General features: G+C 50.6%; 7 protein-coding genes across 7 annotated transcripts; 4 read left to right on the top strand and 3 right to left on the bottom strand.

Moving 5' to 3' along the window:
• Positions 1–745: 745 nt before the first annotated feature.
• Positions 746–3480, bottom strand: M431DRAFT_488032 (hypothetical protein; the record flags this gene model as incomplete). Its single annotated transcript, XM_024916525.1, has 3 exons — positions 746–1255; positions 1313–3294; positions 3357–3480. The coding sequence occupies 3 exons, from the start codon at positions 3478–3480 to the stop codon at positions 746–748; spliced, it is 2616 nt and encodes an 871-aa protein (XP_024767760.1).
• A 1215-nt stretch (positions 3481–4695) lies between these two features.
• On the top strand, positions 4696–7229 carry M431DRAFT_11232 (hypothetical protein; the record flags this gene model as incomplete). Its single annotated transcript, XM_024911827.1, has 2 exons — positions 4696–4705; positions 4792–7229. 2 exons carry the CDS (start codon positions 4696–4698, stop codon positions 7227–7229), a joined length of 2448 nt encoding a protein of 815 aa, XP_024767759.1.
• Positions 7230–8138: 909 nt separating this feature from the next.
• On the top strand, positions 8139–9870 carry M431DRAFT_488030 (glycoside hydrolase family 18 protein; the record flags this gene model as incomplete). Its single annotated transcript, XM_024916524.1, has 3 exons — positions 8139–8644; positions 8699–8797; positions 8853–9870. 3 exons carry the CDS (start codon positions 8139–8141, stop codon positions 9868–9870), a joined length of 1623 nt encoding a protein of 540 aa, XP_024767758.1.
• Positions 9871–10274: 404 nt separating this feature from the next.
• M431DRAFT_535856 (hypothetical protein) lies at positions 10275–14037 on the top strand. The gene is made up of 2 exons (XM_024920971.1): positions 10275–10790; positions 10847–14037. Exons 1-2 carry the CDS (start codon positions 10384–10386, stop codon positions 13731–13733), a joined length of 3294 nt encoding a protein of 1097 aa, XP_024767757.1. The 5' UTR covers positions 10275–10383; the 3' UTR covers positions 13734–14037.
• Positions 14038–14482: 445 nt separating this feature from the next.
• M431DRAFT_335436 (hypothetical protein) lies at positions 14483–17014 on the bottom strand. The gene is made up of 3 exons (XM_024914382.1): positions 16870–17014; positions 16522–16788; positions 14483–16460 (listed from the first exon to the last, which is right to left on the bottom strand). The coding sequence occupies exons 1-3, from the start codon at positions 16909–16911 to the stop codon at positions 14547–14549; spliced, it is 2223 nt and encodes a 740-aa protein (XP_024767756.1). The 5' UTR covers positions 16912–17014; the 3' UTR covers positions 14483–14546.
• A 1401-nt stretch (positions 17015–18415) lies between these two features.
• On the top strand, positions 18416–19045 carry M431DRAFT_100860 (hypothetical protein; the record flags this gene model as incomplete). Its single annotated transcript, XM_024911268.1, has 1 exon — positions 18416–19045. The coding sequence occupies one exon, from the start codon at positions 18416–18418 to the stop codon at positions 19043–19045; it is 630 nt and encodes a 209-aa protein (XP_024767755.1).
• A 711-nt stretch (positions 19046–19756) lies between these two features.
• M431DRAFT_11227 (hypothetical protein) lies at positions 19757–21726 on the bottom strand (the record flags this gene model as incomplete). Its single annotated transcript, XM_024911825.1, has 3 exons — positions 19757–20613; positions 20671–20968; positions 21052–21726. The coding sequence occupies 3 exons, from the start codon at positions 21724–21726 to the stop codon at positions 19757–19759; spliced, it is 1830 nt and encodes a 609-aa protein (XP_024767754.1).
• Between the last annotated feature and the right edge of the window lie 2168 nt (positions 21727–23894).

Here is a 23894-nt window from a genome sequence, read left to right as displayed (position 1 = left end):
AAGCATGAATTCTCATTCGTATCCTCTCTCTTCCATCACGGCTGCGCTCCCAATGTGCGGTGATAAACTTGCACGACTGTGTTTCTCTTAAACACACGCGTAGCATCTAATGACGGCCATCCACAGCCACTTATGAGACCATGAAATCATGTATAGTCCAGTCCGCGCTCCGAATGGGGCTTTCTTACGTCGGGATTTGGTGAGGAATAATCGGGATCTTGGACACAAGGGCTGGAATATGACGTCTATATTGGGTGGATTCTCGACAATTAACATCATGATGGCAAATCTCTTACAATCACCAACAGCCGAGTCTATCAGACTGCTATCAGACTGCTCCGTTGGGTATAATTTGAGATCGGAGAGCTACTTTACAAACGTGTAAAAGACAGCATCAGGTAGAACACTACGTGGTCTCCATGCACTTCAGTCCTACTCATCCTGGGACAATGCACATCAAGTTAATACCAAATACACTTCTCAAGAAAAAACCATTTGCTATCGTGTAAACTACCCTGAGCCTAATGTACAAACTTACACGCGCATCTGCCGCGAGCCGAAATAATATGAGTGAATAACGCAAAGTCTCCCCGCACGGAGAACGGGCCTGTAGCAATCTGCCCCTGAGAAGCTTCGAGTAACAGAGGCCAAAAACAAGAAAGCAACTCCGTCGTCTAGACGCCGCCGAGACATGTATCTGTAGTCGTGTGTCTTCCTTTTTCTCCACCTGGTTGGATAGGTAGGACTAGTAGTTGAGTTCGCCGCCTCCGCTTCCGTTTCCAGACACTTGATCGAGGTCTTCATAGCTCTTCAAGCTGCGGCCCTGCACAGCTTCTCGGGGGCCAGCAGCCGCTCCACCAGCTCCGTCTCCCCATCGGGATCCGCCGTTGCGATTGCGACCACCTCCGCCATCCCAGCGACCGCCTCCACGGCGTTCGTAGGGTCCAGAACGGTACCCGCCTCGTCCACCTGACATTCCGCCTCGTCGAATGGGACCGCCTGAGCGGTCATCACCCATGGCGTTCCAGCCATTAGCCTGCATGCCGGCAAACAACGAGGGGAAGTTTCCAGGGCTCATGGGGAATCCAGGCATGCCCATGACGCCATTGATAGCAAAGTTTTGCAAGTTGAAGCCGCGAGGAGTACCCGAAGCCGACTGGCCATTGGTAGGTGGGAAGTGACCGTTGGAGTTCGCGTCAGTTCGCGAGGGGGCAATGTGTGCTGGATCTGACACGTAAGCATTAATGAGTTCAAACTAAAGAAGTTGTGTTAGTAAATTCGAAAATGATGGGACAGGTGTATTTTAACGTACCTCCTGCTTCAAACCGTCAAGCCACTCAGTATGTCTCTTTTCCACGTGCTTCTTCCAGAAGTGGTCTTCCTTGAAGAGCTTGGTGCATTCTGGAACCTTGCATCTCCACTTGTGCTCATCCTCCTGCTTGACATATTTGGTCAACTCCTCGTCAAGGGCCTCCTCGACAGGCTTACCGCCAAGCTTGCGAATATCAACAGTGCTGGGCTCGAGGATTTGCATTAGCTTATCCTCAAAAGTCTTGACCCAGTTATAAGCACGAAGCAGCTGTTGCTCGGTTTTAGAAGACATGTTACGGAACTTCTTGTCCCCTTCGGCAAGCTCTCCGTCAACATCATTCTCAGCGTCGTTGCGTTTCTTATCAGGAAACGGCTCTCCATTAGCGCTAGCCCTGGCAACAGCCCTTGCAGACGATGACAGAGTGCTTTGAGGGCGGCGGAGATGGCCTCCTGCGCACTTGCGTGTAAGCTCGTGCACAGAGTCACTCTCAAAAACGCAAAAGAAACAGAAGTGAAAGACTCTGCGCAGATATTCAATCAACAGGTCAAGCTGCTTCTTCTTCACGAGCATGTCTTCATCATCAACTTCTTCATCTTCTACAGCCCCCTCCTCCTCTTCCTCTTCTTCGGGGATACCTTCCTCATCCTCGTCCATTGCCTCGTCCATGCCGGGCTCCCGGGTCTTGGTCTTCTTGGTTGGCGCAGGAGGGATAGCAGGCTGTAGACGACCAGCGTTTTTGAGATCCTCAACTTTTTCTTCAACCTTCAAGATGGCCTGGAAGTCAGAGCCGTACTCTTCCTCATACTTGTTGACCAACCTTTGAACTAGGCGAAGATCTTTTTCAATTCGCTCCGGTGCAGAGAACAAGTCCCACAGAGCCTTTTTCCTTGGATGGAGCGGCGGGTTGTGAACTCCAACGTGGCAAACAAAGTCGCCTCGGGCCTCATCCTTGACAGTTTTGCCATTGACAGCCTCGAGGGCCTTTTCTGCAGCGGAAACCAGAGGTGGCGGCGATTTGATCGGTTCATCACCGTCTTCGTCCTTGGGATCCGCCCGATCCATTGGCGGCGCGCTCTCTGAAGAGGGATGAAGCATCACCCAGCCTATACGGTGATACCTCTTGCTGGGATTTGGATCGGAAAGGGAGAGCCACTTGAAGCCACCCTCCTCCTCTCCCAGATTTTCCTTGCAAAAGGCCTCTAGATTTTGGCGGCTAACATGAGGAGCAATAGTCTTGATGAGCAGAGTGGGTTGGAATTGATTCTCATCGCGGATGTCGGCTCCATTGACAGGGACCAAATCGCCAACTCCCAAAATTTCATTGGCGGCTGTCGCCTCGCCCTCCTCTTTCTCGACTACGCCACCGGCCCCGTTGCTCTCGCTTTTTGGGATTCCTTCGAGAGAAAACTCGTCAAAGCTGCCGGATTCCATGTCTTGCTCCCACTGGCTGTAAGCTGCTCGTCGGAAATCCTGGAGCTTTGCCTTGAACTCGTCTCTGATTTCAGGAACGTAGCGTTCTTTGAACCACTGCTCCTTCTTGTGCTCCGAAACAAAAGCCCTAGCCATCTTGGCTTGAAGCTCCTCTTTATATGCATCGTACGCCACTTGGATCTTGGCCTTTTCTTTTTCCCGGTCCTCTTGAGACTCTCGGGCGCCTCTGGCCCTTTCAGGCTCCCGTCTTCGTCCAGTGCGCGCACGCTCCTTATCATCCTTGATCTTTTCGTTCATTCTCCACCATTCGCCGAAATAGGAGAATCCAACTTGGTAAGGAAGCTTGGCTGGATCTGCCAGAGGGTTGACGGCAACGTTGGGCGACCCACTGTCTTGTCCCGGCACGTAGCGATCGATATTCGCCGGTGGTGAGGTAATGCGACGCCGGTCATCTCGGTCTCGGTCGTCTCGACCATCTCGGCGTGGACGTGGCTCGTATCGGTCAACAGGGGGTGGGGAACGAGAGCGTCGGCGATCTCGGCGTTCATTGCCTGTGAAGATCAATAGTCAGCAAGTGATCAAATCATCAAAGGGATCGCTCGGCAAGACGAACCAGGAGACCTCGCACGGTAGAATCCATCGCCTCTCTCCTCCCTAGTTCTAGAATCGTCACGGCTCCATGTTCTCTCATTTGGCGATCGGGCCGCGCCATCCCGATAGGAAGAATAGGAATCCATTCTGTCTGGCGCTAGATCAGGGAATTGGTCTCAGATTGGTGGTCAATCAGATATTGTCGAACATCAGAGGCAACGACGGTCCCTATGGAGGCTTCAATTGCAAGAGCGCCCTATTGCGTGGCGGTAAAATGGCTGTTAGAGAAGACATTCTGACCCAAGATCGGACAAATAGTAGACACAGAAAAAAGAGATTTAAAAGGGAAAAGAAAGAAGAAAAGACATGAATAGCAAAAGAGCTGATGCCAAATGATGGGACAAGTAGAGAGGCTCGGCAGGTAGGCAGGAGGACGAGAGAGAGGAGAGGAAGAGAAGAAAAGAGGCAGAGAAATGCCGGCCGATTGCCGAAAGCTTGGTTCAAGGGGGCAGGGAGGAAGGACAATCAATGCAGCAGCAGCAGCAGGAGAGGAGAAGAAAAGGAACGGAGAGGAAAATGAATGAATGAGAATGAGAATTGAGGATTGAGGCAAGAAAGGGACGACGAACTGAATTGATAAAGCGCGGCTCCGGCGAATTGCGCGACGTGTTTGATGCGCCTTTAGGAGTGAGATAATGAGATGTAGAGGTTCAAGTTGGCAGAGGCTGAAGCATAACGAGGGTGGAGCCGAAGACGGCCGCGACACGCGCACTTGTGGGGGAGTGGCAGTGGGTTTGGGGTATGCGCACTGTGCGGCAGCGCATATCCTCGGCCCCCAATCCTTATCGGTTAGAAGTATATTCCGGCACTAGTCCACTAGAGACGCCTGACGCTATGCGCTGTGCACAGTAATCACAGTAACCACACGCCGCAGCTGGCACTGTCACTCTCCGCCCACACGTGTGTGGCCACTCCAGTAATGGACGTCCTTATCTAATCACAGCCAGGCCAGTGCTCCACTACCGGCTGGAGAGTGGCGATCTCCGAACCCGATTGTGCCTGTCCATGTACATGTGCCCAACTTTGTTCTGGCTTCCCCCAGCTTCAGAGGCGTCATCTTGCTTACTAGCCTGCATTCTCCAGCCTGCCGATTATCTTATATCTGGCTCGCCCTTCTCTCTTACTTTACCGTTTTGAATCGACAATCGCTCGCGTGCCCATAGGATGCCGCAGTTGAACCCGCTATATCCTGCATTGGGAATCAGCTGCCAAACGGGCTGACACAGCAGAGCAGAGCCGTCGAGATGGAGCGGTTCCAATACAACAGCGCGGTTGAAGGCTTCCGCGACGAGGAATACCCAATGCTGCAAGGTAAGTGTATCTGGATCCTGTGTCATGATATTATAGACTCTGTTTATCTAATCGGATCGAATCTAACATGTGGACTCTCTATATAGACTCCGTATACTTGGATCATGCTGGGTCCACCCTCTCTTCAAAGTCTCTAATGGATGCCTTTGCCAAGGACATGACATCCGTGTTGTACGGGAATCCCCATTCCGCATCATCACCATCTCAGCGCTCTTCATCCCGGATAGATCAAGTACGAGTCCGTCTGCTAGATTTCTTCAAAGCCGATCCTGACCAGTATGATTTGGTCTTTGTGGCGAATGCAACTGCTGGCGTGAAGCTAGTGGTTGAGGGCATGAGGTCCTTGCCTGAAGGCTATGTCTTTGCCTATCACCAAGCTTGTCACACCAGCGTGGTAGGGGCAAGAGAAGAAGCACAGCAAAGCATCTGCCTCGATAACACGGGAGTTCGATCTTGGTTAGACGGTGTTGATCCGTTCAAGCCAACAACTTCTGGTATCCCTGCAAGACTATTCGCCTACTCGGCTCAGTCTCACATGGATGGGAGGCGATATCCCATATCTTGGGCCAAGGAGCTGAAGAAGAGAGAAGCTCAATCCTCGTCTCGGACATTGACGCTCTTGGACGCGGCTTCACTCAGTGCCACCTCACAGCTCGATCTTTCTGACCCTCAATTCGCTGCTGATTTTGTGGTATTAAGTTTATACAAGATCTTTGGATTCCCCGACTTGGGCGTCCTACTTGTTCGCCGCTCTGCAGAATATGTATTCAACCATCGAAGATATTTTGGCGGCGGCACGGTAGACATGGTGCTCTGTGGAGACGAACAGTGGCACTCCCCAAAGTCTTACTCTCTTCATGAACGCCTAGAAGACGGGACACTTCCCTTCCACAGTATCATTGCCGCTGACATAGCAATATCGACTCATCAACGGCTCTTCGGCTCCATGGATCAAATTAGTGCTCACACGGCATACCTCAGACGCGAGCTATGTCGTGGCTTACACAGCTTACGACACGCAAATGGAAACCCCGTCTGTCACATTTATTCAGAAGTACCAGATGATGCGGCTTCTATCGAGACTGGCCCAGTCGTTTCTTTCAACATCAGGGATAGTCGGGGCTTATGGATTGGCCTCGCTGAGTTTGAGAAGTTGACAATCTTGAAGAAGATGCATGTCAGAACTGGAGGCGTGTGCAGCCCTGCAGGCCTAGCATCCGCTCTCGACTTGCAGCCGTGGGAAATGAAGCGGAACCTCTCTTCTGGAATTCGATGTGGCGAGGACAGTGGCCGATTCACCAACAAACCAACTGGAATCATACGTGCTAGTCTGGGAGCAATGAATACCAAGTCGGACGTCTCTCGCTTCCTTGCTTTCGTACGAGAGTTTTTTGTCGAAGATAGCATCAAAGTACCGAATCAGGTCAATGCCATTACGAGAAAGGCTGGCACTACAAATATTCAAGTCAAGGCTATCACGGTATATCCAATCAAGAGCTGCAGTGGCTATACCGTCCCACCTGGGGTTCGCTGGGAAGTACGGCCAGAGGGGCTTGCTTGGGATCGTGAATGGTGTTTGGTCCATCGAGGATCAGGCCAGGCTCTCAGTCAGAAACGCTATCCACGAATGGCCTTATTACAACCTTTGCTACTGTTCAATGACAACGTGCTACGCGTGAAATACCGCGGAAGCACGCCGAAAGGGCAGCCAACGCAAGTGGACATACCGCTATCCAACAATCATTCTCTGTTTGACACCGATTTCCGGCAAACAAGCTCTAGAGTTTGCGGAGAGAATATTTCAGCACAGTCATATCTTTCAGAAGAAATTAACGGCTTCTTTTCTAATTCACTAGGAGTTCCATGTGTGCTGGCGAGATTTCCAGCAGGAGGCCGTGGAGCTAGTAGCAGGCTCTCAAAGGCTCGGATGCAGAAGCATCAACGGACGGAAAAGGCTCAGAGTGGGCAGCCTTCTCCGTTCCCTGGTGTTCCCTCTCCCCCTGATTCGGACTCTGAACAGCAGCAAAGCCAACCAGGCAAGATTCTCCTCTCCAACGAGAGTCCCATTCTTATGATATCCACCTCTAGTGTAGAGATGCTCAACAAGACCATCATGGAGACTGGAGAATCTGCCGTGGATGAATCAGTGTTCCGAGCAAACATTGTTGTTGAGGCCTCCCCAGGTCATAATGGTCACCCAGCCTATTCAGAAGATATGTGGCGGAGAATTAGCATTGGAAACCACAGCTTCAAACTCTTGGGGGCCTGCCAGAGATGCCAAATGGTATGTGTTGATCAAATGACAGGAGAGAGAAGACAAGAGCCGTTTGTCACTTTGGCAAAAACAAGGAGGCTGAACGGCAAAGTCTATTTCGGTACACACATGCGGCATGAGCAGTTGGAACAAGACGAGGAATCGGATGGCCTAAGTCCCACAATACAGGTTGGGGACGCGGTCGTCGTGGATGAAGAGCAAGGAGAGGAGGAAGAGGAAGGAATTCCAGGTACTGGCGGTAATCGATAGCCCGGATGCGATATTTTAAGAAACACACAAGAATAGAACGACTCTCCCAGAGCACATGAAGTTGGCTATGCTACCGGAACTATTGTCTGAGGCGTCCGGTCGTTGAATTCCTCGTTAAGGCACCGCGTGCATGGATACGCGGATCATCCACTCACGCTTCAGAGCGTGGATGCTCACGGTTTGTTGGTCCATCTTCCAGTGTCCATCCTCCCTTCACATCTCTTTGTCTCAAAATCCCAGTGCGTGTCGCCACATTCTCGCCAGGGGCTATGGAATATTCCATTCCTGGCTCTACCACTATGGCTTATGTAAATTGTCTTACTTGAGCTTCAGCCTCAACCCGGAACCAGCGCGTTCCTGAAAATTATAGCCCGTGGCTGGAAGCAGATGGTAGTTCTGCATCCGTTGCCAACCACAGTCTCAAGCAGGAAGCGGCATCGCTATTCACGTACAATCTGAAACTTCTGCAGTTGTTTACGGCATCTGGAATCAAGGGCTGAATCAAAGTATCGCCTATCGGAGCTTGAGCTTATTCCACTTCGGCTGCGTGGCTCTCTGGTGACTCTGACTCTACAGATATCATGTGGGTAGTCTGAACCTTCTTAAGAGCCACGCATCGGCATGATCCCAACCTTTTCGTTTTCTCCTTGAACATTCCTCAAAGTATGATTCAAATGCTTCCATCTGTAGGAAAGTCACGGTGCGGCCTCGACTCTGTGGCGATTCACTGGAAAACAAATCCGCGCCCAATATGGATGATACACTGTCTTAGGTTTGCCCTGCCACAGGGCTTGTACTTAACTTTGAAGAGTTCTATCATATAAGAAGCGATGGGCAGCCAAATTATTCCCCTCTGCATTCTTCACCTTAAGTGAGCATTGCCATACGCCCCCTTTCAAACTACTCGCAATGTTCAAACTCCTTTGCGTCGTGCTGCCCGTTGTGGCGAGGGTCGCCGTGGCCACTCCGGCTACTCTCAAAGCGAGATGTGACGATCCGACAGCACATCCATCACCACTCACTGAACCAGCGTCGAACTTCCCGGCTGCTGACTTGCCTTTTGATCTTCCGCCGATTGAACTAGAACCTATAGACCCCCAGGATCTAGAGTCGTTCGGTACAGAGGAGCCTTGGCTATCTGTTTCCCCTTCACTACCGAACGAACCTAGTCCTGCGCCAGAAGGCTTTGAGTCTCCTGCTCCAGACTTTGAGTCTCCTGCTCCAGAGGACTTTGAGTCTCCTGCTCCAGAGAACTTTGAATCTCCTGCTTGGTCTCCTTCTCAACCATCACCGCCGGATTCCAACCCCAACTTCCCCGGGCTCAGCAATACCACTGATTGGGACGATAGCCACAGCTCTAGGCAGGGATATGCCGACTCTTCAAGAAGAAAGAATGTCGTCTATTTCACCGACTGGTAAGTTATCACACGCTTTCTCGATTCATGTTAGATGGATGCTAATGATACTAGGAGCATCTATAAGGCAGGCTTTCTGCCTCAGTATCTCCCCGCAAGAGATATCACGCACTTGCTCTACGCATTTGCTGGAATCGCACCAGATGGATCTGTGTAAGTTATAACTTAAAATCCCATCCAAAAAGTCAAACACTAACAACCGTTGAAGCGTCTCGTATGACGAATGGGCCGACGAGGATAAGATCCTAGGCAAGCGTGACGTCGTCCACGGTGCCATCGAGCAAGTCTTTTTGCTAAAGAGCCAGAATCGCCACATGAAGACTCTGCTCTCCATCGGTGGCTGGACCGCATCTCAAGATGGAAAGTTTGGGCCTGCCATCGGTTCTGCTGATGGTCGACGCCGCTTCGCTGAGTCTGCTGTCAAGTTGCTCGCCGACTGGGGATTCGACGGTCTTGATATTGACTATGAGTACCCGGAGACTCCAGAGGACGCGCAGAACTTTGTCTACTTGCTCCGAGAGGTTCGAGCAGCATTGGATAACTACGCAGCCCGCCACGGCCAGCGATATCGCTACCTCCTCACCGTGGCGACATCTGCTGGACCTGACCACTACAAAATTCTAGACTTGGAGGCGATGGATCAGTATATCGATACTTGGCACCTCATGGCTTATGATTATGCTGGCAGCTGGGATACCGTGGCTGGACAGCAGTCCAACGTCTTTACCGACCATCAAAACCCCGACAGCACAAAGTTCAGCACCGACAAAGCAGTGGATGCCTATATTAGACGAGGCGTCGACCCTAGCAAGATTGTCCTCGGCCTTCCCCTCTATGGCCGCTCATTCGAGAACACGGATGGTCTTGGTAAACCCTACGATGGCATTGGGCCGGGCACTATTGAGCCGGGAGTCTATCTCTACCGCGACCTTCCTCGGCCCGGTGCTACTGTCCACGTCAATCGATATACCCTTTCTGCATACTCTTACGACCCTTCAGCAAGGGAACTAGTTTCCTTTGATAACGTCGAGACGGCGAGACTCAAGGCCGAGTATCTCCAGAGCAGGGGCCTTGGTGGCGCTGTCTTCTGGGAAGCTTCGGGTGATCGTGCTGGAGAAGAGAGTCTGATTAGGACGCTGGCTAGAGAGATGGGTCATCTGGATTATTCTACAAATATGCTGAGCTATCCGGAGAGTCGGTTTTCCAATATCCAGAATGCATCATAGTGATGCTTGGTGTGATTTAGGGTGGCAGGATGATTTGATGTAAATTAAATGACATGGTCATGAAAGTTTCATCGCATGGATGGGCGTTTGGGGGTTTTAATAAATAAGTTTGTTTTGGTGGAATTATTAAGGTTCTTTAATAGAATAGGGAGTGAAAATACCATTTTATAATAAATTACTGTTCACCTATACATGATCGGTTATTCCCATCAGAGAAGGTATGGTCGATCGATTGCTTGTCTGCACCTGAAGGCACGAGGCTGTGGCGACACAGAGCCTTACATTTTGCAGACACCCCAACGCACCAATCAAGAAACGCTCACATATTGCGGCTGAGCATGTGCCTCTTATGCAGCCTAATTTCTACCCAGTTCTATTCCTCTATTCCTAATTATGTTGCGCGACTCGGAACTGTACCTCGGGGTTGGACAAGACCGACGTGATCTCTGTTTATGCACTTGCGTAATATGGATTTATCAATAAGCTGCCTCTATTGGCTCTCTTCTTGTCAATATGGATTTCCTTGGTGCTGCAGGCAAAATTATATCTCTCATTGAAACAGGAATTGAAGTTTCCGACCAGCTCAAGGCAATCGTCAAGTCGGAACACAAGCTGCCGCCTGACTTGGTGCATCTTCATAACAATGCTCAACAGATCCTGGAGATAATAGAGGCGCTTCCTTCTATAGGGATAGGTTCGATCAACAATGAGAGGGCTGGGTTGCTGGAAGATAGGGCGAAGAAGATCTCCAGCAAAGTGATCGCCATCATGGATGAAGTCAACCCAAAGTGGCGGCAGAAGCAAGAAGCTTCCTTGACTTTATGGAGGTCATATTTGAAGAAGAAGGATATTGATTCAATTGGGCGAGACTTTAAGAACTTGCAAGAACAGATGAAGCTCGCTCTACTTGATCTCGTCTGGTATGTCCCCCCAGCTCACACAGTAATGAAAGCAGGATAATACTAATGGTTCTCAGCCAATCAAGCTCCGAAGCCAGATCGCAATATGAGGAATTGCACAGGAGGGCTACTCAGGGCGATCAGCGAGTGATTAGCATTGAGGGCTCAATTCATCAGCTTAACCAGGGATTGCATGTCGTTCGAAATTCGATCTACGAGCTCGGTAAACAGATTGGATCAGCTACCTTCACCGAAAAAAGTTTCTTTAGGCAGGCTTCTCAAATCTTCGCCATGGAATGGAAGCTTTCCGTTATTCTGTCAAGATTGACAAAAGACTTCCAAGAAAAAGACTTGAAAGCCAGCGCAATAGCCAAATCAGACCCAGGAACTTTCGACTGGATGACTCAAGGTTCCAACTACCGTCACAAGTATCCCGATAATCTAAACGACAAAGAAAGACTGGTGTATGATGAATGCGATCCAGATATGCTCGAACATCACGTGGAAGCCTCGGATAACTTCCGATCTTTCCTACGGGGACCGCCTGGAGCATTTGTCATATTGGGGAAACCTGCTTCTGGAAAGTCAACGCTCATGAAATATCTCATGCGCAACTCAGTCGTCTTGGAAGATCTTGAACAATGGGCTTCAAAGACAGGCAAGAGCCTGATACGAGCAATCTTCTTCTTCTCTGTTACGCAAGGCAGCGGTGCATTATCGTCTGAGGAGAGCCTGTACAGGTCTCTTTTATTCCAAATCCTTCATGAGTGTCCGGCTCTCGTGGATGAGGTTTTACCTGGAGAGGCCAGTCTTTCAGAGTCTATTCCACTTCCATCCGAAACTGTCCAGGACGCCATTCGATATATCTTCTCGAATAAGTCCAACCTGGCTGATAAATACTGCTTCTGCCTATTCATTGATGGGCTCGATGAGTACCGATCGAATTATTCGGAGACAAAACGCGGGAAAACACAAAATAATTATGATATTAGTGAATTGGCACATCATTTGGTGGAGTGGTGTCAACACGACACCAGCAACACCAAGATTATATTCTCATCAAGAGTAATACCCGCCTTGGATGAAAGATTCTCCGCCAAGCAAAAGATCTTGCTGCATTTCCATACAAAGAGGGATATACTTCAATCTGCCTTTTCAAACTTCAAGAGGCATCCCGAGGCAGTCCCCGAGAACTATGTTGAACTAAGTACAGCTATATGTGACCAGGCCCAAGGTGTATTCTTGTGGGCTCGCCTTGTGGTCAAGGATATACTTGAGGCTTATACCGATGGTGTAGATCCTGACACATTGAAAGACAGAATCAAAGGGACACCAACCGACATTGCTGATCTCTACGCAAAAATTATGGAAAGAGTAAAAGAGCAAGACAGGGAGGCATCGGCGATGATTCTACGCCTCGCAGCCTTTCAACCAGCAGGATTTCCCTTAAACACTCTTGTCTGCACTTGGTTGGACAACCTCCTCAAAGACGCCAACTTCCCGTGCAATGAACCGGCAGAGCTGTACGGCAAAGATAAGGTTAAGCGACATCGCAAAAGAGCCATTCAGCGCCTGGCCGCCTTGACTCACGGAATCTTGGAGGCCCAAGATGTTGACTTGTCGACGTTACAAAACGCTCCGGATGAAACAAGGTATTTCTTTCAATCCGAGGTTGTATTCTTGCATCGCACTGCACAGGATTTCATTAGAGGCCTCCTAATGAGAGATGCCGAAGAGGCAGCCAGCGACATCCTCCTCCCGTGGCTGCGAGGAACAGATAATGTCAGCGGAGATGATTGGCCAAAGAGCTGGCGCGCGAATCTTTTCGTTCGAGTATTCCACGCTGAAGTGAGATTCAGTATACTTCGCGCTGACGATTATGGCAAGCCTCACGAGGATCTATTGGATTTCGGCTTTTGGGCTGAAGATATTTCGCTATTGCAACTATCAGATTTTAAAACTTTGTCTGAATTCTCGTCGTTTGCGCACCGCTACTGGAATTTTTATAGAGATACTTCAAATATCGCGGACCTATATCACAGCGATGGCTCATATTCCATTTCCGGGTCGCAACTCCACTTACCAGGCAGATTCACTCTACAAGTGGCACTTTCTATGGGCCAAGACGTGGGCATATGGATGAGAAAGAGACATCTCTCGCGCAGGTTGAGCTCTCAGATGGCTCTTTTATGCAGCACCATGTCAACCGCTGTACGCCTAGATGACCTCAAATGGCTGCTACAGACCAAAAGGGTTTGTGCCACCGACAAGCGCCCAGTGTGGCCCCCCAGCGATTCTAATTATGTCCTAGATGAATTAGAAAAGATGAGAGCAGCTGACCAGGGACATGTTGATAGTGACAGTCCCTGTGAAGATTCTGATGTCCTTCCTATTCAGACGCGCTGCCAATGGGTTCAGGTCTGGTTGATATGCCTGTATATGTTTGGAACCAGGGCTCGTTTAGCAGCAACCGAGACTTCGAATTTCAGACAATTTCATTATAGACAATTTTTCAATCATCAATGCGAGATGCTGGAATCGTGGCTCCGCTACGGGGCAACAACTGATGCTATTATCCTCATCGCACCTGAAAGAGAAGATCCAAATGAGCCTTTCGAAATCGAAGCCGGAGATATATGCTATATCGAGATTGAACAACTTCTCCAGTTAGGTGAAAAACCCCCCAACTTTCAGGCCCTCCAATCTTTGCTTGCTAGGAGGCATAAAGCATGGATTTCATGGCTTACAGATTGGATATCGTGGGCGTGGACGTCGTGGATAATACGCTGGGTAATATGCGGGTGGGCGTATCATCTTCCCAAAAACAGTGATGCTATTCCTATTCGTAAGAAGTATCGACAGGCATCCCCCCAAGAGGTTTCCCTGTTAGAGTGGGAGATGTACGGCGTTGTATCTGATGATGATGAATTGGTTGGAGACTTCATATTTCAACTTGCGTATTAAAGCCGTAAATGAGGGGTCAAAGATATTCACTTTGATGGGTTCCATGGCCATTCGGTATCTGATAATATATTTTAAGGCAAAGCATTCGTGGCCAACTTACAAGAAACTCTCTTGCATTAGTAGGTAGTAGCAGCAAGCGGAGGACAGAAAAACCGAGACCTAAAAGATTTTACACACCCGCGCGTTAAACTATACACCTGTTTATTTAAGTATCTACTATTAGATCTATATTTCTGTAATATCTGCTATTAGATCTATATTTCTGTAGTATCTGCTATTAAATCTATATTTCTGTAGTATCTGCTATTATATCTATATTTTTATAGTAACTGCTACCCTATCTAGATGTTTATAGTAACTGCTATTATAGTTATAATAACATTTGGGTGCTGTCCGAATAGGGTTCCTTTACAAAAGCACTACTTGATGAGCCGATTAGGTGCTTATACTGCTGAATGTATGCACTTATTCATTTTGCGGTCTCGCTTTTTCTGACCTCCGCTTGGCAGATATTGTATATACATCAATCTACCCTAAAAGAAGACTCAACAACCGTAAATAAAACATCCCATTTTACATCAAAACTACTAGGTAACAATCTCATTCTACTACCAAACATCACAATTTTCATCTTGCATCTTTCTCATCAATATTACATTCTCCTACCAGTTTCATCAACGCAATAGCATTGAATCCACCAACAGAGTTATCCCTCTACTCAAACACTCAAACACTATCATTCTAAATAATGTCTTTTTCTTTCCGATTTCCTATCAAGACAAAAACGCAGCAAGAACAGATTACCTAACTATTTCACATGCCATCCTGATTTTGTCCATCCCCCGGGGTATGAGAAGCGTCAACGCCGTGAAAAGCATCTCCGAAAGCCGAGTCCTCCATGTCCATCTGCAGATCCAGGTCGTCGTCGCCGAGTCCGCCTGCCGAGCCGTCCAGCTCCGGGGCATCGTAGCCCGCGAGGGCATCGCCCGCCGTGTCTAAATCGCCTAGAGAGCTAAAGTCATTCTGATCAAAGGATACAGAGCCTCCTTCTGTAACCGCAGGGGTCGCCGCTGCTGAGGGCACCTTTGCGGCCGCTGGTGTTGGTGGTTTGGCATCATCGCCCTCTGCGCCAGTCGTGGGAGCCGGAGCCGGAGCAGGGGCGGCAGTCGTGGCGGCAGCATCAGCAGGAGGTTGTGTTGTTGTTGTTGTCTGAGCCGCATCGTTAGCCGTTGCCTGGTCGTCATCCTTAGGAACCACGACCCAGTCTCCACTACCAGTGCCATGGTCGGGCGTAGTGCGTACCTCGTTCTCGGCAGCAGTATCAGTTCCGCCCATTTCTACGTCTCCCGAAGGCTGTGGGGGAGCAGCTGTAGGCGCCGCGGCTGCGGGAGCCGGGGAGGCGGTATTTGCAGCCTGTGCCGGAGTAGCTGTGCCTGACTGACCGGCTGAGAGATTGGGCTGAGGCGTTGGGAAGTTGTTGACCGGGGTCGATGTGGATGAGAATCCGGTGTGCATTTGATCGAGTAGTCCAGATGCTGTATCACCCATGTCCATGTCAGTCTCACCCATCATTCCACCGCTTGCTTGAGAACCCGCTCGAGATGGTTGCCGAGAAAGTTCTGCGGTTGAGCCTGGCGCTGGCGGCTCAGGGGCGGGAGCCTGATAACCTCCTTCCTGGATGCGCTTGGACAGCGGCAGGCTGACTATCTTGCGACCCGTCGATGACTCCACCTGCTGCACAACTTCTTCGATGGAGTGTTTCGACACATGGCGTCCTACGGGCTCATCCTCGGACTGATGCTTGCCGTGTGCTGATCCATGCCCGTCCACAATGTTTCTCAGCTCTTTCTCTTTTATTTTCAGCAGCGAGTGCTCTTTCAATGCAGTCATTGTCTTTTGGTGCTCTTCCTCCATTTTCTGGATCTCGGCTTGAGTAGAGCTGACATATTTGTCGACGCGCTTGCGGAATTCGTCTGCCTGACCAGGATCCAAGCGTCCGATGTATGCCTTCTCAGGGGCCTGGCTGTATGCCTCGCCACCCTGGGCAGTAAAAATGCCCTCTGTTAGCGATGCCAATTCACCTTTGAGACCCAAGCCGAGGTCTGCCGGTGTGATCTGACTTATTCTATAGGCAGAAGACAGGATTTCCTCCATCCACTCGTGATTTTGCTGGTATCGACTCATTGAGATCTCCCTTGGCGTCAAGTGATCAAACATGTCTCCCCTCGAGATGTCCTCATCGTCATCAAAGGCGGCATCGACAGGGGGGATTCCTGGTGGAAGTACTGCTTGCTGAGCCTGAGCCTGGCCATGGCGAGCCCTCTTAGGAGGCGGACCAGGTGGTGGCGGCTGGGCAGGATATGCCATCTGCTGAGGCACACCGCGAGGGTTCATCTGGGGGCCCATCTGCTGGCGGGTGAGCTCCGGGAGTGAGGGCCAGTTGACTCTATCAGACAGCATGAATTCCTTTCGGCGGATCTGGCCTGCCCTCTGGAGAAAGTGGCGCTGTTGCATGATGGCATTGACCCTCTCGTCATAGGGGATCATTGCAACAGGGACGCGATCGTTCATCTCGGCAGGGCCGTAGTGCACAATGAACAAGTTTGGGTCTGGCTGCGGGGGGTTGGGGTGGCCGGCGACGGGAACAAGTCGGAATCGTCGTCGAGCGTGGAGAGTGAATTGTTCGCCGGGGATATAGCCTGCCTTGAGGTAGTATATCTCGAGCATCTGCAGTCGCGCGTCAATCAGTATTTAGGATATTCATCAATAGCTTAATGGTGTTACAAACCAATCCATTGCCCAAATCATGCTTGTAGATCTGCTCAGGCGGCGCCCAGACGAAGCCATCCGTCGCGAAATTGGTCCCCAACCTAGAGAGAGGCTGCCATGTCAGCAGGATGGTGCCATCGGCGGGCTTATCGAGATATGTCCAGAAGAAGGGCGCCTGGTCTCTGGCAATCTGGGGCGCATTCATAAGCCACTTGGCAACCTCGTTGAAGTCGAGCCGGGGGATCGCAGGGTATCGGTACGACGAGATGAGGTGGACATGTGGCATCTATATCCATCCTGTATTTAGCAGCAGTTCTAGTACATGGTGATGCCTGCAATTCGGCATTCGAAATAAGAGAGCACTTACAAGGTCCTGAGGGACGCTGTGGCTGGGATTTGGTTGCGCCATGCTGGGTGCTGTCGGCTCTATGGCGACTCGACTCTTGCAGCTTCAGGCATGCAAAATGCGCGGCCGGTGAGGCACAGATTTTGGCCGTGACGGTGGTGGCAGATCCAATGCGCGCGGCACGTGAAGAGCGCCGATGGATCTGGAGATGAGGCGGAAAGTGGAAAGGCAGATGCAGCGGCCGGGATGCGAAAGATGCAGAGCGTGAGATGCGGCTGTCGTTTGAGTCGCGCGAAACCCGAATTTGTCGCGACGAGGCTGCAGCTGGGCTTTGGGCCAATCACGGGCCGGCATTGAGGGATGAGAGTGGGGCCGTGCATTTACATCGAAGTAGCCTTGCAATGAACGAGTGAGTCCTCGATAAGAGCAAGCATAGACACAATGGATATATAATGTACTTGATTGCCTATTTCATATTATAAATGCTTCATTCAATGGTTGACACATTGATCTTTTCTATTCAGCAAGACTTGAAAGTGCGGGTCTTGGAGACGATCCGTTATCGTACCTGGTACCACGAGCCAATCACTGATCGCCTCTGTACACCAGCGATCTGTGAGGTCACTGTCAAGAAAACGAAGCCTCACCATTCCGTACAATGGCCCTATTATACCGATGCTATATTGAATTGATGTAAATGCAATAAAGCCCTCTGTACTCTGTAGATATTTGTTTACCTACCGTGTCAACTGTCACATGACTCTCTGCAAATCTGCTGCCAACCCATCATCCAATCACGTGACCCCTCCGTTGCCTCGCCGATTTTGGTCTCTCGATATCAACAATCAGTGGCCAAACCGCCACGCTTCTCGAATCTACCAAACCCGCAAAAAATCCTCTTTCGAAATCTCGATACGCGCCCACAAACAGCCGCGCACGTCAAATTTAGACTTGAATTCGTGGGGACTTTGAGCCAAAGGGACGCTCAAAGGTACGTTTTTTACTTTGCACAGCTGCGAGACTCCCATCAGCCATAAGAAAACCAAAAAAAAAACGGGGTTTGTTCATCATGTCACATCCACCACCTCCAGGCACGAATCTCCCTGCGCGCCCCCCCGCCAGCACATCGAGGCCGGGCTTCAGATCGAGCTTCAACCCCTCGGGCCAGTCCTCTGCCGCACCGGCATCATCGTCGTCGACGTCGTCGTACTCGAATGCAAACTCCGCGCGAGCAGCCGCCGCCTCGAGCTACCCAGCAGCCCAAGCCCACTATGGCTCGTCCTACTCCAGCTATCCTAGCCACGCTGCGGGCTCGTCCGTGAACCGCTCTGCTTCGGGATACTCGTATCCTCAAGCAGGCAATCAGCAGCAACACTACCCCCAGCAACAGCAAGCGCAAAGCTACGCCCCTCATGCCTATTCGCAGCAACCATCGCAGTCGTACCAGGGCCAGTCATACCAGGCTCAACCGTACCAGGCCCAGCCGTACCAAGCAGCACCGCGTATTCAGAACCCTTTCCCTACGCCGGGTGCTGCTGCTGCCGCTGGGCCCGATTACGACCCGGACATGGCTGCCCAGATTGCCCAATGGCAGAGCGCCTACGGCCCCCGCGAAACCGACAAGGACGGTAAACCTGTTCCGGCGCCAGAGTACGCGAAGCCCGAGGTCGTAGACCCGACTGCGCAGACGGACAAGAAGAAGACTGTCGTTCGAGAGGGCGGTGGCAAGAAGTGGACCGACGACACATTGCTAGAATGGGACCCTTCCCACCTGCGCCTCTTTGTCGGAAACTTGGCGGGCGAAACGACGGACGAGTCTCTCCTCAAGGCGTTTGCCCGGTGGAAATCTGTGCAAAAGGCCAGAGTCATCCGAGACAAGCGTACGACAAAGTCCAAGGGATACGGCTTCGTCAGCTTCAGCGACGCCGATGACTTTTTTCAGGCGGCCAAGGAGATGCACGGCAAGTACATCCAGAGCCATCCTGTTGTCGTCAAGAAGGCCAATACGGAGATTAAGACGACCAATGTCAAGAATAAGGGACACAACAACAAGAAGAAGGGCGGCAACAGCGGTAATGGTAACCGCGGGAATGATTCAGGGGCTGGAGGGTATGAGCCGAATCTTGGTCCTAGATCGGGTTCTGGCGTTACCAAGGCTGGCCAGAAGACGAAGAATGGTTTACGCCTCTTGGGTTAAAGAATAGGGGAGGAGGGATTGACTTGTTTTGATGGCATGGAACACAAGATTTGTGTTGTTCTCATGGTGTTTTTTATGTTTGAGTCTACGCATTGGCGTTGGGGAAAAGGAGGAACATTATCAGGACATACCCGTACATGGAAATAAAAAAAGGGATTACTTTGATGCATACATAGTGTAAAAATACAACACATGGCCTTTGTTAATACGAAAAGATTTGTCCAGTATACACCTTCATATTTCACATGGGGTATCTGTTTAGCCCTCTGCTCTAGCCGTCTGTCTAAATGCTTTCCCGTCATGCATGCATCAATCAATACATGCTGGTTTATAAATATAAAACCATCACTTCCTCCTCTTCAGCCATATCTTCTCTCCAAATCTGCCCTTGTAAAATAAAAACAACATTTGGTTAGCCCATTAAAAAGAAAACAAGTTTTATGTGCTCCAGTTTGCATTCCCCCGTCCCGTTCCATATCTTCCCATTCAAATGCTTTAACAATGATAATAGGTACCAGGCTTTCTGACAAGATATATATATGTGTGTTTGTGTGTGCAAAAAGCCTTGGCTGGCCTATAAGAAACCTCGAAATAACAGCCAGTATACAAGAAAATTTATAATAAAATGACGTGGTATGTAGGGCAGGCAGTCCGAAGTCGCCCAACGTTGCGTATATATGTATATTCGATTGCATTCCCTTTCTTTCTCGTTTAGTCGTCCCTTCTTAGCAGGCGATCTCTCGACGCATCTCTTTGGTGTGAGGTTCGCACACCATTGGGCTGAATGTCTCCGTCAGACGTGACGAGGGCGTCGCCCCTCTCCATGTTCTGCGCAAGGAGACCCGCCGTCTCTTCGGCGCTGTCGTCGTTTTCAAAGTCGCTAGCGCTGGTGCTCATGCCGGCGTCGACGTCGGTGACGCGAACGTGGACTTGGACCTGGGCCTCCTCGCGCATCTTGCTAATCTTGACGTAGTTGTATGCGATGATGGCCAGCATGGTAGTGATGAGGCCGATGAAGTTGATGAGGGTGAGCTTGTCCTTGAACACGACGGAGGCGGCCGAGATGGTGACGACCTCCTTGAAGATGCCGGCAATGGAGAGGGTGACGACGGATGTACGCTGCAGCAAGGCGAACTCGGATGCCGTCATACAAAAGGCAATGCAGCCCGGGAACAAAAGAAACAGGGGCGTCATGAAGGTGCCCCATTCGGCACTGAGAGTCTTTAATCCTTCCCAGAGGGGAACGAAGCCCTCAACGGGGATTGCAATGGAAAACAGAGTGATGAACATGACTGGCGTAAGGAAGAAGATGCTGGAAAAGGGGTTCGACGTCGCGGGGTTGCGGAGAAGCAGAATCTGGGTGAGGCCCCAGCGGAAGCCGGAGAAGAAGGCTGCGGAGATGACGAGAGCGAAGCCACCGAGCTTGAACTCGACTTCACCAAACACCATGAGAATGACGCCCATTGTCATGGTTGCAATAATGGCGACGAGGCGCCAGGTGGGCTTTTCGAGGCCGAAGGCGAAGGCGAATAGGAGAACGAATGCGAGAGAGGAGGATTTGCACATGGCTTGAAGAGTTGTTAGTTCGGCGGGATAGTTGCCAGAGTGGTTAGTCGAAAACTTACTATAAAATGTCAAACTGATAAACTTGAGTGAAGTGTTTCCCAAGCCAATGTCGAGACCAGTGGCAGCACCACAAGGTCCAACCCTTGTCAGATAAAACATCTTGGACATGGTCGAGCTTGTCTCCGTCTCGTGCCGGGATCTGCCCATGTCGGATGTGTGGGATTTCTGTGGTCGTAATGACGGAATGAAGAAGAGGACGAGGCCGGAGAGGATAAATTGCACCACCATGTGCATCGACGTTGTGAATAGTGGGAATGCAAAGTTGAGGCGATCTTCGTCAAACATCCACTTGTTGTACTGCAAGCCAATTCTGTCAGAGGAAACCATTACAGCAAAACCAAAAAGAGGGCAATTTTGGCTTGTAAAGGCAGTCAACTTACCAGTGAGATGGATAGTGAAAAGAAGTACCACAGCAGAATCAAAACAACATTGACCAGCAGCTTCTTGACCACGTCCTTGTCTGCTTCCTGGCGCTCTTCTTCCGACAACGACTTGTCACGCGCGATGCGCTGTCCCAGCTGTGTTATTCTCCGGCGCTTCTTCTGCCTCCGGGCACGCTCCTTGTTGCTCAGTCCCGTCTCCTCGTCGCTGTGTAGATCCTCATCGCTAAAGCTGGGCCTCCCGTGGCCTTCGTCGTCGTTTACAGAGTTGGTCGATGTGCTGCTGCTCCCGCCGTTTTCCTCCAACAAGTCTGAGCGGTCAGGCAAACCCGCCGAAAGGTGTTTTCTGCCACCAGCGCCGGCAGCAGCTGGCCTCGCCGGTGCGGCTTGGGGAGCGTTGTTGAGGGCGCTGCTCTTCCGCCTCCTGTGTCCTAGAATAGGCTCCATCTCGATCTCGGTGCTGTTGCTGTCGCCGGCCACTTGTGCAGAGGCGACTGCCGAGAACGAGGACTGGACAAACGCGCTGGTGGATGCGCCCTCTCGTCCAAACTCGGGGGAGGTGACGACGGAGGGGGAGAAGTCGGGGAAGGGCTCGGTGAGGGTGGCGTCGGTGTCAATGGCGATGGAGGAGCGACGTCGATGAGGGTGAGGGTGAGGATGAGAGGAGAAGGACATATTTTAGTCACAGCACAAGGTGGTGGCAGTTGGAGTGCTGTAATGTAATAATGAAGGGGGCATCCAGGACGGGGTTTGGCTGCCCATGCCCATGTCCGGGATCTGGTTGGCTGCCGGTCTACTTCTTTTGTCTGGAGCTGGACCGGGGCCTGGCCATCGACTCTCTCCGCTTCTGCGATGCAGCTAGAATGAAAATTGGGCCAGATGCTGGCGGATGACCAGATGGAGGAACAGATTTGCGGGAGGAGAAGAGAATAGAGAGAGAGAGGCGCGTATCCGTACCCGCCAATTGAGGAACGAAGTCAATGCTAGCAATGCAGACTCGGAATCAATGCGGTGGTGGCCCAAGTACAAGTACAAGTACCTCAATGCAAGGGGGGGTGGAGTGTCAGGTGTTAGCCTCAGGGTCACCAGAGCGCCTCTCGGGGAAGCCAGAGCGGCAGGGGGTAACTGACGGGCCCTGGAAAATGGAACCTAGAAGCCCAATTGAAGCACTGTCAGGGGAGAGAGATGGGCGCTGAGATGGTATCGTAGAGACTATTCGTTGTCAAACAAGTACGGGTACATTGAGGCAACATTGAGTCTGATGTACAGTACAAGCAAGTTCAACCATTCCTGATGGATAAAGGCAGCTTTCCTGTAGCATCGCATATATGTATTCAGGCGAGAGAAATAGTAGACGGACCCCAAAAAATTGATCCAATATTCCCGCCCGCCAAGCTAGGTACTAAGACGGCTGTATTATTGCTGCCGCTGCTATTCACTCTTAGGCAGGAGCTAAAATACAAATTATTGCCACCTAATCATAGCAGACCTTTGAGCTGCTTTTTCAAGATCCATTCCATTGATTCCATTACATATCGCAGATGGCTGTATTGGTCTCGATTGCTTGGCAGCATCTCCTTATAAACCCGCCAAGTGCTCTGCCTGAACCGAGTACGAAACCCGACTTGTTCAATCCCGCCCATCGGACTGTCGCGTGCCCGGCAGATACAAAGTCACTGTACACCATGAACGCAGACAGATGGAAATCCCCCTCTCCAATCCAATGATTGATGCTTAACTGGGCCGTGTGGATACGGCAGCCAACCAGCCGGTGATTAGCGCAAACGGAAGAGCGAGAGCCATGCGCTGTCCCGGACATCCGCCTATTTCTCTGTGTAATGAAAGACTTTGATGTTGGCATGGAAGTCGGCACTTTTTTGTCTTACATTCTGATCTTCATAACAGAGGTACCTAGCAGGTAGTCTATGATGTAGGTACTCAGTCATCCTTACTTAAGACATGGACGGCAAACAAGAACTGCTCTCGGATGAAAGAATGCCGTGCACGCAACCAGAAGAGACTCCCTCATCAACACCATCTTAACTCATCCCATCTCATCTCACCTCCCTGCAGCACAAACAAGTCCTGAGCAGCCGCAACAAGTATCGCCAACTTGGTAGCGCTGTTTCGGTCTGATTGAGCTGCCTGATCTCCTGAATTGAGCACTACTTAGTACTTTACCCCTGTCTATTTTAGTTGGTCCGGCCCCCGCTCCACGAGGCAAGGGTGAGGATGGTACAGTGTGGGAGGCCGTTGGGATACGTGCGCGCACTCTCAGCGAAACATTATGCGCACATGTGTGTGGGAGCTTACATGCGCACACAGGAGTTGGAGCACCATTCAATGGCTCACCCAGCACGGATGGCCACCAGCCTATGGCGGCAACAGATAGGAAACGTGAGATACATGTTCTGAACACTATCACGTGTCGTTTGAGATTCTCCAAGATATACTGAGAAGCAGAGAACAAATGCCCATCATTGCTTCACTTGAAGCAAGTCAAATAACCTCTTTATCCGGAGTCAACCACACAACTTTGATGGTCCACGACTAATCAATCCATTAACCCCGCCGGAATATATGGTAACCCCAAATATCTGCAGTGCAACACATGCTCGGGACAATTCAAATGTGTGTTACTGATGTGCTGTCTTTGCTTCCCTCCAGCAATAGGTCCGTCCGTTTGCAGCATACCTAGGTAGGAAGAGATGCTTGTATCCGAGTCTCATTACTCTATCGATGCAGACATTGGAACTTGTGTTATGTAATCTTGCAGATCACATGCTCTGCTTTGCCTTGGTTGCTCTCCAGCTGACATCATCAACCGGTACGTACCAATCGGT

Source organism: Trichoderma harzianum (assembly GCF_003025095.1).
Source record: "Trichoderma harzianum CBS 226.95 unplaced genomic scaffold M431scaffold_29, whole genome shotgun sequence".
Lineage (NCBI taxonomy): Eukaryota > Fungi > Ascomycota > Sordariomycetes > Hypocreales > Hypocreaceae > Trichoderma > Trichoderma harzianum.
This window is presented reverse-complemented; position numbering and strand designations above follow the sequence as displayed.

Excerpts from the sequence above, each read along its gene's own strand:
- M431DRAFT_535856 (XM_024920971.1), top strand. The coding sequence starts at position 10,384 with ATGGATTTCCTTGGTGCTGCAGGCAAAATTATATCTCTCATTGAAACA. Across the intron at positions 10,791-10,846 it reads GCTCTACTTGATCTCGTCTG|CCAATCAAGCTCCGAAGCCA; the intron begins GTATGTCCCCCC and ends AATGGTTCTCAG.
- M431DRAFT_335436 (XM_024914382.1), bottom strand. The coding sequence starts at position 16,911 with ATGGCGCAACCAAATCCCAGCCACAGCGTCCCTCAGGACCTT. Across the intron at positions 16,789-16,869 it reads ACAGCGTCCCTCAGGACCTT|ATGCCACATGTCCACCTCAT; the intron begins GTAAGTGCTCTC and ends GGATGGATATAG. Across the intron at positions 16,461-16,521 it reads ATGATTTGGGCAATGGATTG|ATGCTCGAGATATACTACCT; the intron begins GTTTGTAACACC and ends GCGCGACTGCAG.